Raw genomic sequence first — 17089 nt, forward strand, 5'->3', positions numbered from 1 at the left:
GGAGAGGCTATGGTGTTGATGTAGAAGCCCTCTGTGATCGATTCCCCCTCCGGCGGAGCACCGGAAAAGGCCCCAAGGTGGGATCTCACGGGTACATAAGGTTGCGGCGGTGGAAATAGGGTTTCGTGGTGCTCCTGGATGGTTTCGGGATACGTAGGTATATATAGGAGGAAGAAGTAGGTCGGTGGAGCCACGAGGGGCCCACGAGGGTGGGGGCGCGCCCAGTGGGCATGCGCGCCTCCCTGCCTCGTGGCCTCCTCGTTGATTTCTTGACGTCCACTCCAAGTCCTCTGGATCACGTTTGTTCCAAAAATCACACTCCCGAAGTTTCATTCCGTTTGGACTCTGTTTGATATTCCTTTTCTGTGAAACACTGAAATAGGCAAAAAAACAGCAATTTGCACTGGGCCTTGGGTTAATAGGTTAGTCCCAAAAATAATATAGAAGTGTATAATAAAGCCCATTAAACATCGAAAACAGAATATATAATAGCATGGAGCAATCAAAAATTATAGATACGTTGGAGACGTATCATACGTGGACACGCTCTCCCATCTCGTTGGTATGCTTCTCCTAGATAGATCTTGCCTGATCGTAGGAAATTTTTTGAATTACTACGTTCCCCAACATTACTATGTACCTGTTGGTTTATGTTGATGACATTATTTTTACCAGCTCCTCAGTGACTGTCGCTGATCGTCTGCTGTCTGCTCTGAGTGGTCATTTTGCTGTCAATGATCTGGGTGCTCTCCATTAATTCCTTGGTCTGGAAGTTTCACGGTCCCCTACTGGCCTGTCTCTCACTCAGCATAAGTATTCCTTGGACTTGTTGCGACGTGCTGGTATGTTGCAATGCAAGAATGCTACCACCCCTACGTCTACGACTGATCGGTTATCAGCCTTGGATGGTGCCTTCCTTCCTTCAGATGATGCTACAGAGTACCGCAGTATTGTTGGTGGCTTGCAGTACTTGACTATCACACGGCCGGATATCTCCTATGCGGTCAACCGTGTGTGCCAGTATCTTCATGCTCCTCGGAGTTCACACTAGTCAGTTGTGAAGCGTATACTGCGTTATCTCTCTCATACCATCTCCTATGGCTTGCATCTTCGGTCTACCTCCTCGAATGCTGTCTCGGCGTTCTCTGATGTAGATTGGGATGGGAGCCTAGATGACCGGCGATCAAAGGGGGGCTACGTTGTCTTCTTTGGTCGCAACTTGATCCCCTGGAGTGAGCGCAAGCAGGCTACAGTATCTCGGAGTAGCAATGAAGCAGAGTACAAGGCGGTTGTCAATGCCACGGCTGAGCTTATTTGGGTACAGTCTCTGTTGAGAGAGTTGGGAGTCTCTCAAGAGCAACCACGGGTTCTTTGGTGTGATAATATTGGTGTGACGTATCTCTCATCTAATCCAGTTTTTCATGCTCGTACCAAGCACATCGAAGTTGAGTATCACTTTGTGAGGGAACATGTTGCATAGAAGGTTCTTCATATCAAGTTCATCTCCTCCAAAGATCACCTTGCCGGCATCTTCACGAAGCCACTTCCACAACCTCAGTTTGAAGGTTGTAGGCGCAGTCTTAACTTGCTTTGTACTTCAGGCCACAGTTAAGCACTAGTGGAAAAAAAGCCAAGCTATGGCGTGGCAAATAGTGCCTTGCTGGCGTAGACACCCAACGCCACCAATATGGCGCCATTGTTAAGAAATACTCGTGACGCGGGTTGACACATTAGCAGTATCATACATTGTGCTGGCGTGTAACCAGTCCAGCACCAGCACTAAGTTCATCATAACTCTGTCGTCCCTACTTGTCCAACGCCAGCAAATGGTTTTTTTGGTAATAAATTTTTTTGCTCATCAACACTAGCTACTTAGTTAATAGATAATATTGAACACAATATACTCATCAACACTAGGTACTTACTTAATATATAGTCATTACAGAAGAGGCTCATCAACTCAACAAGTTGATATGAATTAAACTTCACAAAAGTTGCTCACTCAAGTGCTCTAGTTACTCGATCATCAACAAATAATAAGATGAACTAGTTTTCATCAAGGAGTATGCCCAGCTAGAGAAGCTTCTTTCTATCCCCCTCTCCTTCTCTACTGAAATGGTCTATGTCCATCTTCAGGTCAATCCTCTGAGCCCTGAGGTGTCTCCTCTCCTCCTTCAGTTTATCCCGATCCTCGACGAGCTTATCCCTCTCGTCTCTAAGATGATTAGTCTCCTGAACGAGCTAAACAGTCTCCTTGTGTAGCTATTTAATCTCCCCCTTTAGCTCAACATTTTCCCCTTGCACGCTCTTGATGACGTACTCATAAGTGTTTAAGAATTCATTGTTGGCCTTGTCCACATCACACACCGACTCATTGTTACCTCCAGAATTGGCCATGACCTACAAACACAACGCGTATACGATCAAGATAATATGCAATTTCATTTCACTCAATAAATATTGGAATGTATAGAACTAATTAAACTAGATAGCATGTATAGAACTAATTAAACTAGATAGCAATGTAACGTATAGAACTATTGGATTGTGACTATATTTGCCACACCTAACTTGGAGCATTACTTTCGAGTGGAAATTTTCTTTGGACACTCAACTATTTTGCCACACCTAACTTGGAGCATTACTTTCAAGTGGAAATTTTCTTTGGTGAAAAAGTAGTACACAATAGATTTTCCCCAAGGTATTTATGGATTACAACAGCAACTCAAACACTTTGTTTCAGAATTTAAAATGCTTCCAAAGATGATGACTTAAAAAATATATCTACCTTAATTTGATTGACAGATTGGACTTCTAGTTTCTACAAAGATTGAAAAATATATCTACCTTAGTTCTAGACAAGTACAACACATTGTCACTGCCTAGGAGTGATGAACCCCAACGGTGCAAATAAAAAATTACAGTGGCAGTGACCTACAACAAAAGAGGGAGGGATGATATGCTCACCTGGGTTGGAGCCGAGGGTCGCCTACAGTCTACTCCGTCGCCGTCCCTTGCTACCGTCGCCGAAACCCTAGCAGATGAGAGTGGGAGGCTCAGATGTGAAACACACCTCTAATTAAAAAAATCCAAATGGACCATATGAGAGTGGGAGGCTCATATGTGTACCTCGGGACCGGAGAAGGACGGCAATCGCCGGAATCGGCCGAAATCGAAGCGGCACGACGAGCGGCGAGAGACGGAGAGAAAATGGAACGGAACAGAGCAGCAGGGCAGAGAGAGGGAGTGGGTCGAGGGGGCCTTTGCCCCCGTTGGTTTTGACCCCCACGGGATTCTAATACTATTTGGGCTTGCCCAATAAGAAAAAAGATCATCACCTAAAAAATGTCATCTCAAAACTATATATTTCAAGTCTAAAACTAAAAAGGAAAAAAACTAAATTAAACAAAAGTAAACAATAATATACTATTAAAAAGATCACCACATAAAAAACTAAAAAGAAAAAAATTGGAAGTGTCAAACTACATATTTGAAGGCACAAAACTATATATTTCAAGTCTTAAACTAAAAAGGGAAAAAAGTAAATTTAAAGTCCCAAACTACATATTTTTAAAAATGTCATTATTTCCATTTAAAATAATAGAAATTTAATAAAAGTAAACTATAATATACTAAAAAAAGAACACCACATAAAAAACTAAAAAGAAAAAATTGGAAGTGTGCAACTACATATTTGAAGGCTCAAAAACTATATATTTCAAGTCTTAAACTAAAAAGGAAAAAAATAAATTGAAAGTCTCAAAGTGCATATTTTAAAAAATGTCATTATTTCTATTTAAAATAATAGAAATTTAATAAAAGTAAACTATAATATACTATAAAAAAATATACCAAAAAATAGTAATATAAGAATGTTGGCATTGACAAAATAACAATACTGGCGTCGGTTACAACAGCACGTCACAACTAAATATAATAGTGCTGGCGTTCCATACTATTCCACGACAGCAATATATTACGCCTGATACAAATTGTTGATCCCATATATTTTTGATGCTACCCTGTTTCCAACGCCACCACTATGCCCCTACTAATGTCGTTCCAAATAAGCCAATGCCATCACTATTTGAAAAAAATAGTGGTGTCGTTGGTTGTAAATGGCGCGCCACCAAGGAAAGTTGTGGCTAGCCCTTTTTCCACTAGTGAAGATTGATGGAGACTGTTAGATAATGTTTATATGTAGCTTCTGTGTAGACTCTGTATATTGTATTTGTACACTTCGTATACCCTTATATATATGAGATAGCCACACCCGTATTTGGTGTTGTGTAGTTTCCCACAAACATAACGTTTTACAGTCCTGAGAGGCCATCCAAGGGAGTCTGTTGTATGCTAATGCCATTTTGACCCTGTCTAACTAGACCTAAAGTGGCGAAGTTACTAGCATGTCGCCATGTCCTTGCACTAGAGAAGGAAGTTGGAGTCTAGAGGATCGTCTTGGAGATGGACTGCAAGATGGTTGTGAGCAAGTTGAACTCTGAAGGGAAGGACGGCTCACCCCATGGTCCGGCGGTTGAAGATGTGAAGGGCATTCTCCAAAATTTTATTGAGTCCAAGATCACTTGGGTTCATAGAGAGGTGAATTGTATTACCTACATCTTAGATAATCAACAATGTCGGAATGAGTTGTGAAAAACATGGCTTAGTGTGCCTCCGAATTGTACTAGCGCCGTTTGAACTCTGGCATTGCCGAGAACTCTGAATACAATGGCAACCATTCTATCTAAAAAAATGATTCTTTACAGGTGTCTTTTGCCTTATCAATAAATCGAGTATAAAGAATTCGGTTCAAATTAGAAGCAAGGTGATTACCAACATACTTATTTTATTCCTTATCTATATCTTAATGCATGGCTATAATAAGATGATATATCTTTCGTCAAAAAGTTGCTAGTATTACTTTTATTTGACTAGGGAACTAAATCATGACTACTACTACCTCTGTCCTGATTTATTAGGGCTCCTTGTAGTTTGGGTCAAACTTTGACATTTGATTTAACTATTAAAAAATAAGTTATATACTCTAAGAATAGTATCATCGAAATCCTCTTTCAAATATGAACCAAACAATATAAGTTTTGTGACATACAACTTATAATTTTGTTAGTCAAATATACGGTCAAAGTTGGACACAAAATACGAAAGGGACTAATAAACCCGGACGGAGGTAGTAATAGTACTCCCTCCGGAACAAATAAATGCACTACCAAATAGTAAGTATATATTTGTTTCTAAATATAAGAATATTACTATTAAATACTACTATACCAAAGATATAAGAATAGTAAATACTAGTATACCAAAGATATACCTAAATATAATAATATTTAATAGTAGTATACCGAAGATAATCTATAGTTAAATACTATTAACTCCGTTCCAAAATATAAGAATATTACTATAAAGTACTATTAGCTATGTTCTAATATTTAGTAATAGAGATAATATTCTTTAGTAGTGATATATCTTTATTCGTCATTAAATATAAGAATGTTACTATTAAATACTAGAATCCCAAAGATATATCTAATAGTATACCAAAGATATACAACAATTAAATAATATTACCTCTGTTCCAAAATATAAGAATGTTACTATTAAATACTGTCACAGCTATTCTTATATTTAGTAACATCGATAATAGTATTTAATAGTAGTATATCATTGTTCCTAAATATAAGAATATTACTATTAAATACCAGTATACCAAATATATATCTAATAGTATACCAAAGATATACCAAAATATAAGAATATTTAATAGAAATATACCAAAGATATGCTACTATTAAATGCTGGTATTAAATAAATAAATCTGTAGTTCAACACGCGGTCCCCACCTTGGCCCGTGCCTTCCGTTTCAGTTCATAAAGGGCAACATATGCTTCTGCTCCTCGCTCACATTCTTCTCATCCCAATCTTCTCGACCCACTCCGCGCGTGTGCTCGACCGATCCACCGCGATGTCTAGCTCCGGCATCAACGCCATACCCGCAGCCAACCACGAGGAGCAGAGCCTGGCGGCGCCCGCCCCGCCCCCTACGGCCGCCGTCGCCGAGGGGAAAGGGAAGGTGCTTGCGCAACAGGCGCCTGCGCCGGTGGTTCGCAAGCGCAAGTCCGGCAGAGACCCGCAGAAAAGCCCGCCCCCAGCGGCCACCAGAGAGGAGCTGGAATCCCGGGAGTCCCGGGAAGGCCCCTTGAAGGTCCTTGCGCTCCCGGCGCCAGGGGCCCCGTGTACTCACGCTGTCTCCGGCGACAAGATGATGAGACGCGCTCGCGCCCGCACCCGGGATGCAAATGCTGTCTCCAACGACAAGATGGTGAGCCGCGCTCGCGCCCCCACCCTTCATGCAAACCCTGTCTCCGATGACAAGATGGTGAGCCGCACTCGCTTCCCCCTCTCCTACTAGTGATTTGAAGTTAACCGGTGCCTAATGATTTGAAGTTACTGACAATCTTTGATCTAGTCATGTGAATTAGTACTAGTGCTTACTGAATTACCTGATGTGTATGTGCAAGAACTACGTGGTGTGTATATGTCCTTGGACTTTCTAATCGCTGGGTTCTCTTGTGGCAGATGGACGGGAAAAATGAGATGGCGCCGGTCCAGGGGGTGCTGCCCATGCGGGGAAGCATCGCGGCTTCAAGCTCGGTTGGTAAGTACTCCATACTGGTTTTTCTGTCAGTATCACGGCTGTTTTTTGTCATCATTAGTATAATGATATTGGACTGAAGCTCGTCAACTCTTTCAATGCTGTATTTTTGGCATCATTAGTATACTGATATTGGACTAAAGTTGGTTAGCTCTTTCCATGCTGGACTTTTGGCATCATTAGTATACTGATATTGGACTGAAGCTTGTTAGCTCTATCCATGCTCGGTTTTTTGTCATCATTAGTATAGTGATATATTGGACTGAAGCTGCACATGTTTTGTTTCCATTAACGTTGGTCTAGCAGTGCTACGCGTCAGTCGGCCGATCGTAGCCGCCATACAAGCCTTATTTTAATCAAGTTCCACCCGTCACTGCATATATTAACGTTGGTTTTGGCACCAGCTGCGTATACAAACGCGAGCACCGGCACTGTGTGGCAGCATGGAAGACATATGAACTGTGATAAGAAACATAAGAAACATGCAATGGCTAGAAACATCTCCGTACAAAAAAAATTGGCATGTTATAGGTGTCAACAAAATTAGTCGGCTTGCCAGCCGTCGGATCTGACACGTGAAGCATTGGATCACACCACGCGGCAGCAGAGAGAGTGGAACCCGTCTTCCTCCATAGCCTCCACAAAACTTGTTTATCCCCCACCCCTCCCCCATCGTTGCAATAGACTATTATGTTGTTGCCGCGGCCTTCCTCTTCTCTCGCTCAGCAGCACCTCCCTCTCGTCCTTTCTAACACAGCAAAGAAGAAGGAGGAAGAAGAAGGACGCAAGGACACAAGTGGTTTTGCCGGAGCACGAACTCCGCCCGCCGCACGAACGGCGTCCTTTTCTTTCCCTGAGCCCGAACTCAGTACAATCCGCAAGCTACAACAGAGGAGAGAGCTGGCCTTATACCCGCGCGACGCACGTGCTACGCCACGCTCTGCACGCATGCACACCCCACGTCCCGCGCTTCCAGACCCACTCACCCGACGCACACGTACGCAGTCGCCGTAGGCCGATTCCAGCGCCCCGACGTGGTCGCCACTCCGTTTCTGTCGCCTACACACAACGGCCCACGCGCTCGAACGCGAGGACACACACACACACGCACAGAAACACACACACATGCACGGCCACGGACCCGGCGCGTCCTGGCTCACACCCGACGCGTCCTGCGGTGGCTTATGCCCAACACTCACTCCCCTAAGCCACGAACTACAGCAGGTGAGTCCATCGTCGTCGATGTCGCCATGGCCGTCGCACCGCACCGCTGCGGCCTCCGCCGTGCCGTCGACGTCGTTGTAACCGCCGCCGCCCTAACGTCGCTGCCACGCCTGCCACCGTGCCGCTGTGCCCTTCGCGTGCACTCCCCACGTCCCCGCGCTCCCGGCCCGCGCTCCCGCCGCGCACGTACGCGGTCTGCGCAACCAGGTCCAGTGCCTCGACGCGGTTCACTCCCGCGGTCCCGACGCGCCCAACGCGTCCGGTGCGCACCCATAACACGCACCGGTCACGCCCGGCTCGCCACCGCGCTTATTGCCCTGCACCGCTGCGCCGTCAAACGCAGCGCAGCGCCTCCACGGTCGTCGCGCCGAGCCGCCGCGGCCTCTGCGACACCACGCAGGTCCTCCGCGACCTCCTCGTCTCCGCGACCGCCGCTGCTCGCCGCGCGCACGGCATCACGCCACCCCGCCGTGGACTCGCCGCGCGTTGCCGACGCCACGCGCTCGCCGTGCGCCCGGCATCGCGCCACACCGCCGTGGACTCGCCGCGCGTTGCCGAGACCTTCATGTCCGCCACGCGCCGCGCGCGTCGCGAACGCCGCCGCGTGCCACGGCCGCCCCCCGAACCTGTGGCTCTGAATACCAATTTTTGTTGCCGCGGCCTTCCTCTTCCTCTCGCTCAGCAGCACCTCCCTCTCGTCCTTTCTAACACAGCAAAGAAGAAGAAGGAGGAAGAAGAAGGACGCAAGGACACAAGTGATTTTGCCGGAGCATGAACTCCGCCCGCCGCACGAATGGAGTCCTTTTCTTTCCCTGAGCCCGAACTCAGTACAATCCGCAAGCTACAACAGAGGAGAGAGCTGGCCTTATACCCGCGTGCACGCACGCGCTACGCCACGCTCTGCACGCATGCACACCCCACGTCCCGCGCTTCCAGACCCACTCACCCGACGTGCATGTACGCAGTCGCCGTAGGCCGATTCCAGCGCCCCGACGTGGTCGCCACTCCGTTTATGTCGCCTACAGACAACGGCCCACGCCCTCGAACGCGAGGACACACACGCACGCACAGACACACACACACGCACGGCCACGGACCCGGCGCGTCCTGGCTCGCACCCGACGCGTCCTGCGGTGGCTTATGCCCAACAATTACGTCAGCCCCTCGCAGCACCTCACGTCCATGCTCTGGCGCATCCCTGATGTCGCCTGGTATCATGCAAGCACTATTACAGACGGCGCGCCGGCGAGGAACATTGTCTTACAACCAAGGTAGTTGCATTGATGCGACCACAAGCCTCACCCCCTTGTTGCATGGGTCGTGGCTTGTGGCACTGGTCGTCGGCTATAACACCCCCCGTGAGAACCTGCAGTTGCACCACTGCGACAACCCCGTGGGTCTATGCATGGTGGAAATAGAGCGAATGGATATGGTGAAGAGAGAGGAATACAAGTGAGGGGCATCTGGCGCTAGAGCGAGCTGACTCATTTCCTCCTAAACCAGTCTGTTGAATATTTCCATTTTCTTTTGAGAAACCTCGTAAAGACGTTGCAACATGCGAGCATGTCTATACAAAAAAAAGTAGATATAGAACACATACTCATTAACTGCAAGAAATCAGTGAAAAAACACAATGTATACACGCCTGAACCAATGGACCATTGGCATGCATCTTCCAACTCTTCCTAGGTTACGCCCACCCGCGAACCGTTCAATTCTGTCACAGATCATTGCCAAATCAACCACCAACTTGGTTCCTGCTCTCGTCTCCTCTCCCCATCCTTTGCAACATACACCCATGTTTCTCAGCAATAGACTCACTTGGAGGCCACAATGGTGGCCATGGTAGGCTAGTGAAAAGAACAATGGTGGTCAGCCTTACAACACTAAACACGACATTAATTGCAACACGTGATAACCCCAAATTTGTAGCACCGGTGCACCGTTTTGCGGCAAAGTAAAAAATGCCAACGACCTGCCATGCTGCATCGATGCCTTGGTCTTGCAGCATTGTCAACCACCTTGTAGCAATGAAAAGTTCACTGACCATTAGCTTTGCAGCATCACGTGACCGGCTTATAGCACTGAACGCCTGGGCTAGCAGCACTGCGATGAGGAATGGTCGGCCTTGCAACAGTATTGGTTGACATTGCACACCTCATCTCCATTTTTATGTACATACACATGAGTGAACTTGGAACATCAGTAACGTATCAACATTAGCAATATTGATGATGATGAAATTTGTTTCCCCAAGTATCAACATTACTGAATAAGCGAGCAACTGCACATCCACCCCATGAGCCATAATTTTTGAGCCCTACCACAACCGATTATAGTTGGAAAAGAGCTGACAACGATAGTTAAAAATGTACATGATCACAATAGATTAAATGGTAGGGAGGGTGGACTGCATGTGTGGAATCAGGCTTGTCGCGTGGTCACAAGTGCCTTATCTGACTAGCCAACAAGACAGAAGGAGGCCGCCTGGGCTCTCACTCCTGAAGCTAAGCATAACTCCAACTCCAGACACACTCGGGGGCTACTGAAGGTGCAATACACTAGGGGTGTCCTCTAAGTGGGAAGCCCGGTAGCAGGCCTATCTCAAGGCCCAAGAGGCCAAGTGGAGGATCAGCGCACGAGGGCAGCTCATAAGCCCGGATAAGGACCGGGAGAGCATCTGGGCGTGCAAGCTAACATGGCGACGGTATGAGATCTAGTGGATTCCTTGTAATCCCTAGCCCTCGTCACCTATATAAGGCAGGGCAAGCGGTTATCATTCACATATACTCTCATAGACTATACTCTCGGTGGCCTTATACTACATCTCCATTGTAAATCCTATTATGGGTACTAACAGTTTTACATACTGTCGCATAGTTTTGTTCCAACACATTTTCTCTAGGAGTTGAAAGCAACTCATGGTGTAAGTATGTGTTGTTGGAAGCACTGATTTTACTAGCACCGCCTTTCCCGCCTTGGAGATACCTTGTCCTTCCTATCCAATCACTTTGCCATTTGAGTTTTCTCTAACGTATTTAAAATTTGCTTCCGTTGACCTACCCACCACGGCTGCGAGCCCCAAATAATGCTCGCTCAATGCCTTGGGATCAATACAAAAATATTTAAAAAAAACTTTGTCCTCCTATTTGCTTCCCTTTCCACAGAAAGTTGAGGCTTTTTGAAGATTTACCATTTGTCGTGTGGCCAACTCGTAGTCAAACAGGGTCTATTTTAAGGTCACAACGTTGATATTTGATGCTTGAAGAAATACTACACTATCATCTGCAAACATAAAATGGGCTACATGGGGGCCAGTGCTCCCAAAATGTACACCATTGATCTCCTTATCTTTGAGAATTCATGAGCAATGCCAAAAAATAAACAAATGGGGGGATTGTGGGTCTCCTTGTCAGATCCCTCTTGATAGTGTAAAAATGACAGAGCAACCTCCATTCAATTTGACAGGAATCCTGGTCGAGGTAACAGATGTCATAGTCATCAAGATCCACCTATTTGAGAAACCAAGTGCCCTCATCATGAGATTGTGGAAAATCCAAACCACCCTCTTGTAGGCCTGCATCATGTCTAGTTTAATAGCTAACATTGGATTTTTCTATTTGTTGACCTGATTGCATGCACACACTCATACGTGACCAACACATTGTCTGTGATAAGCCTACCCGAAATAAATATACTTTGCTCCTCCCAGATCATTATGGACAGGAGAACATTCAAACCATTCACTAGGCCTTTGAAGCAATATGACTGAGTGTGTTCTATAAGCTGATTGATCCAATTTGAGGAAGTATATCCAGTGAGTTAATTTTTAGGATCAGGACTAGAACCATATCACTGAAGTTTGCCGATACATCATTTTTTAGCAACGACTAGTGAAATTGGTAAACATAGTCGAGAGGTTGTGTGGCCCAAGGCTTTTGTCAGTCTAATTTAGAATGGTGCATTCTCAATTTCTTCATCCATCACATCCGCGTCCACCCTCAAGAAAACAACCAAGCATAGAAATCGGCCGACATCTTCCCCATCTCATTGTCAGTAGTACATCTCATGCCATCCGCGCTCATGTTTTGTTCGTCTTCCTCGAGCAATTCCAATCGAGCATGTTGCATATACATTATTTCTTCCCATGCATGTGCCAGATGAAGCTACGCTTCAATCTCGTGGATCTCCACCAAGGATCTGGATCCCAATGCTCTCTCCTTTCCATCGAAGCTGACCTTGTGCCTAGTGATGTCTAAACATACGAACCAAAACACTGAGCCACTCCAATGTTGCATATCATTGGTGACATTGTTAAGCTTCCTGTATAACGTACTCTGGCCGAAATTGTTGTCACATGCACACTCCCACGCATCCATGGGGCATCCGCCTCTCCTCAAATGTTAACGCCCTCTTCTTCCTTGTGGTAATGACCAATTGGTCTAGCGCTCTAATAATGAGTGAATCATGGCCTGGTTCTCCGTGAGAACATGTTCAATGGATGTATCCTAGAATGAGTGTATGAAATCATCATTGCATGGACCCCTTCCCAGATGTACCTAAATGTTCTCATCATCATCCCTTTTGTTGTCCCGTGTGTACTAGTAGCTACTAAAACAGAGGTTTGAAAAGTTGTTATTGGCTACGCTTCCATTTGTGTGAAACTCCTCAAGTAATCTCCTGGTTGTTGTGATTGAAAGAATACTTTGTTGAGGTATCACTGTCACAGAGAAATTTATTATCAGGATCTAGTCTCTCGAAACCTCCGTTAGCTACACAAATTTGCTTCAATCTCTCTTCCTATCCAGTAGCTTTAGCTGATAATCCTTGTGATGCCTTTGGTGATCACCACCACCCTTCCTCGTCTTGTGAACAAAAGTGCCTCGTGTGTGCTGCCTGGAGGTAGATGGGTCTTCTTTGCCCAGTCGCCTTGCACCCTTTCTTCCCATATAGAATTTTTTATGTCCTCCTTCCTTTCATGCTCCTTCCTCAGCTTCCACATCCTTTTCAGTTGCAAATCATCCCTTAGTTCATGTCACCGATCTTGCTTGCATTGGTCCTTCCTGGGTGTATAAGCATTGTAGCACTTGTGCCTAAATGGGAGGTGGCGCAACGCTGCTTACCCCTTGTGAACATAGATGCACCTTCTTGACCTAGTGCTCCCAAAACTAAAGTTCCCACTTTCTATCACCGACTTCAACTATGTTTCTGTGTGTGAGGAGCTATGTTCGAGTGGTGCCCTCAACCATTCACCCAACTAGGGTGAGGAATCAACATGTGGTTCAAATCTTTCATCAACATGTGCTGGTCTAACGCAGTCAATCCAGAAGTGATGTATCTTCTCAAATTGAAAATCAAGACAGTCCCCTCATCTTTCGCTGAAGAGTGGAGGAAGAAGCCTCGAACCAATGAAACGAATATGAAAATTCTAGCTCTAACTATGAGATGGTTCCCCCCATAAATCCATCCTTCTCGATATCAAATTTTACCACGTCACCAAGCCAATTCCCGAGAGCATTCCCAAAAGTAGACAATGGTTTATATAGGGGAAGATCCTTAATTATCACCCATGGCTCCGTCATCCAAAACATTATCTTCGACGGCCTAGTTTTACCATCACAATTCTTCAAAACCATCACACTAAAACCAAATTTCCACGGTCCATTATATAGAGCGTGATTCTAAACTCCGTTTTGTCGAATCTCAAGACGAAGATATTATTGCCAATGGCTTCCTAGTAGAGTCCCCATGCCTGTTGCATAGCCTTAGCAAACACGTTGATGTTGATTTGCGGAAGTGAGCACGCCTTTCCAACAGCTGACAACTTAGTAGGCCTCGGTCGGTCTAGAATCCACCTCAAACATGAGATCTATTAGTTCCTTTTGTGTCAAGTTCAAGGCTCCTTTTTTTTGAGAGATTCGCTACCTCCTGGAAGCATTTTCGTCTGTCAGGGACTTTGAAGATTCTCGGCTTATCGATCGTTGGTCACCCGCTTCACTGGAGTTGCCTGTCCATGCCATGCCTGCTCTTCCGGCATCGACCAATAGATGAATAAAACCCTAACCCTAGCACTACCTGTCGGTTCCCTATAGTCTCCCTTAGCATTTCCTTTCATGGTGGGCCCGCCACCAATTATTCCTCTCCGTCCTTCCATTGGTACTTTTTCTGCGGTGGAGCCTTTATGCTTCATTTGGCTTTCTACAATGGTGGTTGTATCCAGCTCATAAGTCTCCTCTATATGTAGGAAGCCAAGATGTTAGCTCTTCTTTTTTAAAGGAAAATACGTTAGCTAATGTACAAGTTTCGTTTGAAAGAAGTCTTGTCGCATGTAAAGACGTCACTGTCGGTTCAATATCCGGCGTATCTCGTAGTAGGGGTCCTAAGCTAGGTGTCTTGGAGCGATGGTAACATGGACACGGGGTTTTACCCAGCTTCCGGCTCTCTTGACGAGATAATACCCTAGATGCTGCTTTTGATTGTATTCATATGGGGTGTAGTACAGAGTACATGTGTCTACCACGAGACTGTGGTAATGAATATGAGATTGTCTATTGACTAGCCTGGCCTCGGTTTATATAACACACCGGAGGCCTAGGGTTTTAGGAGAGTCCTCGCCTTGGGCGCCAAGTCTTGTGGAGTCTTCCTTATATGCGACAGGGGTTGTCCGAACTGGCCCATGAGTATACGGTCGGCCCAATCCAACTGATCGGAGACGACGTGGTGAGTACCCCCTAGTCCAGGACACCGCCAGTCACTAAGAGTGCGATACATATAGGTGCATACTTTGCGGATGATGCAAATTTCAGCAGATATGAACAGCTCCAGGTGGACCGAGCACACAAAGAAATCATGGACCATAAACGAATAATTTCCAAAGAAACAAAGTCGAAAAAGAGAGACGACATTATCTTCATTATGGAAAACCCTTATATTTTTAAACATTGCTTTGTTCTTTGATTATTAACAGGAATCTTTTTACTAATATAATAAGTGTTAATCTTTATAGATATGGAATGTATTTTGTTCAGTAGGTTTTAATGAATCATATCAGTTTTTGGTATGTTAAAATTAGAAGAAGTTCATGCGCCTTCAAGGCATGTCACGGTGTGTTGTTCCACCTCAAACAGGGACATACTACATGGTTATTCTCCCTGCATATAGCCCTCTTCGCATGCTCTTCCTCTCTCTCTCTCTCTCCATTGTATATTCCAGAACTGCTGACACTACTCCATAATGCCTAACTGGTGAAGGTCCAGAAACACCTAGCAGTGATGGGTTCAACATGCTCAGTAGTCTGTACTTAGTGGAGAAGTAACAAACCACTTAGATGAACGTGTCCGCCAGTGATGGTCAAATCGAAAAAGAAAATCGGGCCATGGCCAGTCCAAAGCTAACACCTGCCAATAATGTGTAGTCTCCACTACTCGAACCTTCTTCTCATCAATATATTGCACCGTCTGATGTTTGGAGAAGCCATAGAGTTGGGGATCCGAATAGAGGAAACAATGGTGGGGAGTGTCTTGAAGAATAGGTAACGAGAAGCCGGACGGAGAAGGCCTCGACCATGCTGCACCATCAGCCCATGAGCACTGACCTGTATATATGGTGCAAGGACCGAGGCAGAAATGAACACCATCATCGCCTGGGTGGCAGAGGGAGTTGGACCTGGGTGTTCCTCCTCTCGGACAAACTCAATGAAGTCTTGGAGGCAGCACCCATGCTAGATTCTGCAGAGATGACAACATTTAGAGGAGGTGGAGGGCCAGCGCTAGGTTTGTTCCTCATAGGGTTTATTTTCGGGGAAGAAGGGGAAGGGTATGACATGATGAGTGATTAACAAGGGAAGTGTGTGTTTCTGTGGAGGACAAATCATGAAGACAAGTGTGCTAGTAGCTAGAGAAGGGACTAATGATAGCAGGAACGAATAATGAGCTTAATGTGTGGGGCTACTAGTTTTAAGTTGTGATCTAAATGACAGGGTAAGTATTTAGTCACTATCGTGTTGTGACTTGGGCTTGTAAGTGGTGGGTTGTATATGAGTAACAAGTAGCATGTTTAGCCTCAATATTGTTCTCTGTCACTGGTAACAATGTATCATTGATGGACCACATATTGGGCCCGTCACTACTAACTTTTTTCAACAAAAATAGATTTTTAGTTATCGTCAGATTCATGGCAAACCCGCCGTCCATTACTTCTAAGTAGCACTACTGATGGGTTGTGTGACCCACCACTATTGATCAATAACTAGAGGATAACTCAAGCATAGTGCACATCCGTTTCTTTGAGATTTTGTTAGTGTTTTCTTGTTCATGGAGACATATCAATTGACCCTAACAAGTGTTCTATTTAGGTGGGGTTGTGAGTGAAAATGCGGGGAGCTTGGCAGCAGGGAAAATGGCACCTAGAGGGGCTCATGTCTCCATGATGAACAACCACAACTTTGATTTGAATGAGCTACCGACTGAACATGAGCAGCTCCAGCAGGAGCAGCCGCCCAAAGAGCAGGATTAGCCGCCTGTGGCACAACATGAGCTTTAATATTCACAATGGCTGGAGCCTTCTCAAATCCGCATCTATGAGCAAAATAACTCTTCGCCAGAAGCATAGCCCTGTTGGAAATTATCAAAAATATCTCTATCCCGAGGATAATGGGAAGGCTTGTATGGAACTTTTGAATTTCTCTCTTCCTACTTTTTGCGAGTGACTATCATTATTGCTAAACATGAGGGGGGGGGGATTTGGTATACTGCCTCATGATCACCCTATCCACTTGAAATGGATTTTCTATTCATTTCCCATGATGGTTTTGATATCTCGATTGTTTCAACAAGAATATATTCATTCGGTAAAGCTTTGTGAAACATTAGCGATGGAGCTAGGTCTCGGGTCATGTGAAAAGACAGTAGGTCAAGAAGTGTGTTAGCTCATGAGATAATATATTTTTGAAGTTGTTCATCATGTGTGTTGACACAATGGGTCGTACGAGAGAAGGTTGGCATGAATCTTTGGGTTTGAAATGAGCTGTCTAATTGGACCTTCATGACTGAAAAAAGGGAGAAAACATGGCTAATAGGAGGCGCAAATGATATGGAAGCTACTTCTTGGATGGAAGTTAACTATGGCTATGCGACCACACAAGATGTCAGTGGAACCGCGTCCTTACATATCGAGGTTGACTTCATGTGCAAG

At 45.3% G+C, this 17089-nt stretch overlaps 1 protein-coding gene across 1 annotated transcript; it reads left to right on the top strand.

Annotated features, from left to right (window-relative positions):
* The first annotated feature begins 5927 nt into the window (after positions 1 to 5927).
* On the top strand, positions 5928 to 16750 carry LOC123494779 (uncharacterized). Its single transcript, XM_045231166.2, has 3 exons — positions 5928 to 6397; positions 6598 to 6676; positions 16251 to 16750. Exons 1-3 carry the CDS (start codon positions 5984 to 5986, stop codon positions 16409 to 16411), a joined length of 654 nt encoding a protein of 217 aa, XP_045087101.2. The 5' UTR covers positions 5928 to 5983; the 3' UTR covers positions 16412 to 16750.
* The last annotated feature ends 339 nt before the right edge of the window (positions 16751 to 17089 follow it).

This window comes from Aegilops tauschii, chromosome 7 (genome assembly GCF_002575655.3).
Source record: "Aegilops tauschii subsp. strangulata cultivar AL8/78 chromosome 7, Aet v6.0, whole genome shotgun sequence".
NCBI lineage: Eukaryota > Viridiplantae > Streptophyta > Magnoliopsida > Poales > Poaceae > Aegilops > Aegilops tauschii.

Bases quoted from the DNA above. Each gene is read 5' to 3' on its own strand.
- LOC123494779 (XM_045231166.2), top strand. From the start codon at position 5,984: ATGTCTAGCTCCGGCATCAACGCCATACCCGCAGCCAACCACGAGGAG. The intron at 6,398-6,597 runs GTGAGCCGCACT...CTCTTGTGGCAG, and splicing joins CTGTCTCCGATGACAAGATG to ATGGACGGGAAAAATGAGAT. The intron at 6,677-16,250 runs GTAAGTACTCCA...TGTTCTATTTAG, and splicing joins CGCGGCTTCAAGCTCGGTTG to GTGGGGTTGTGAGTGAAAAT.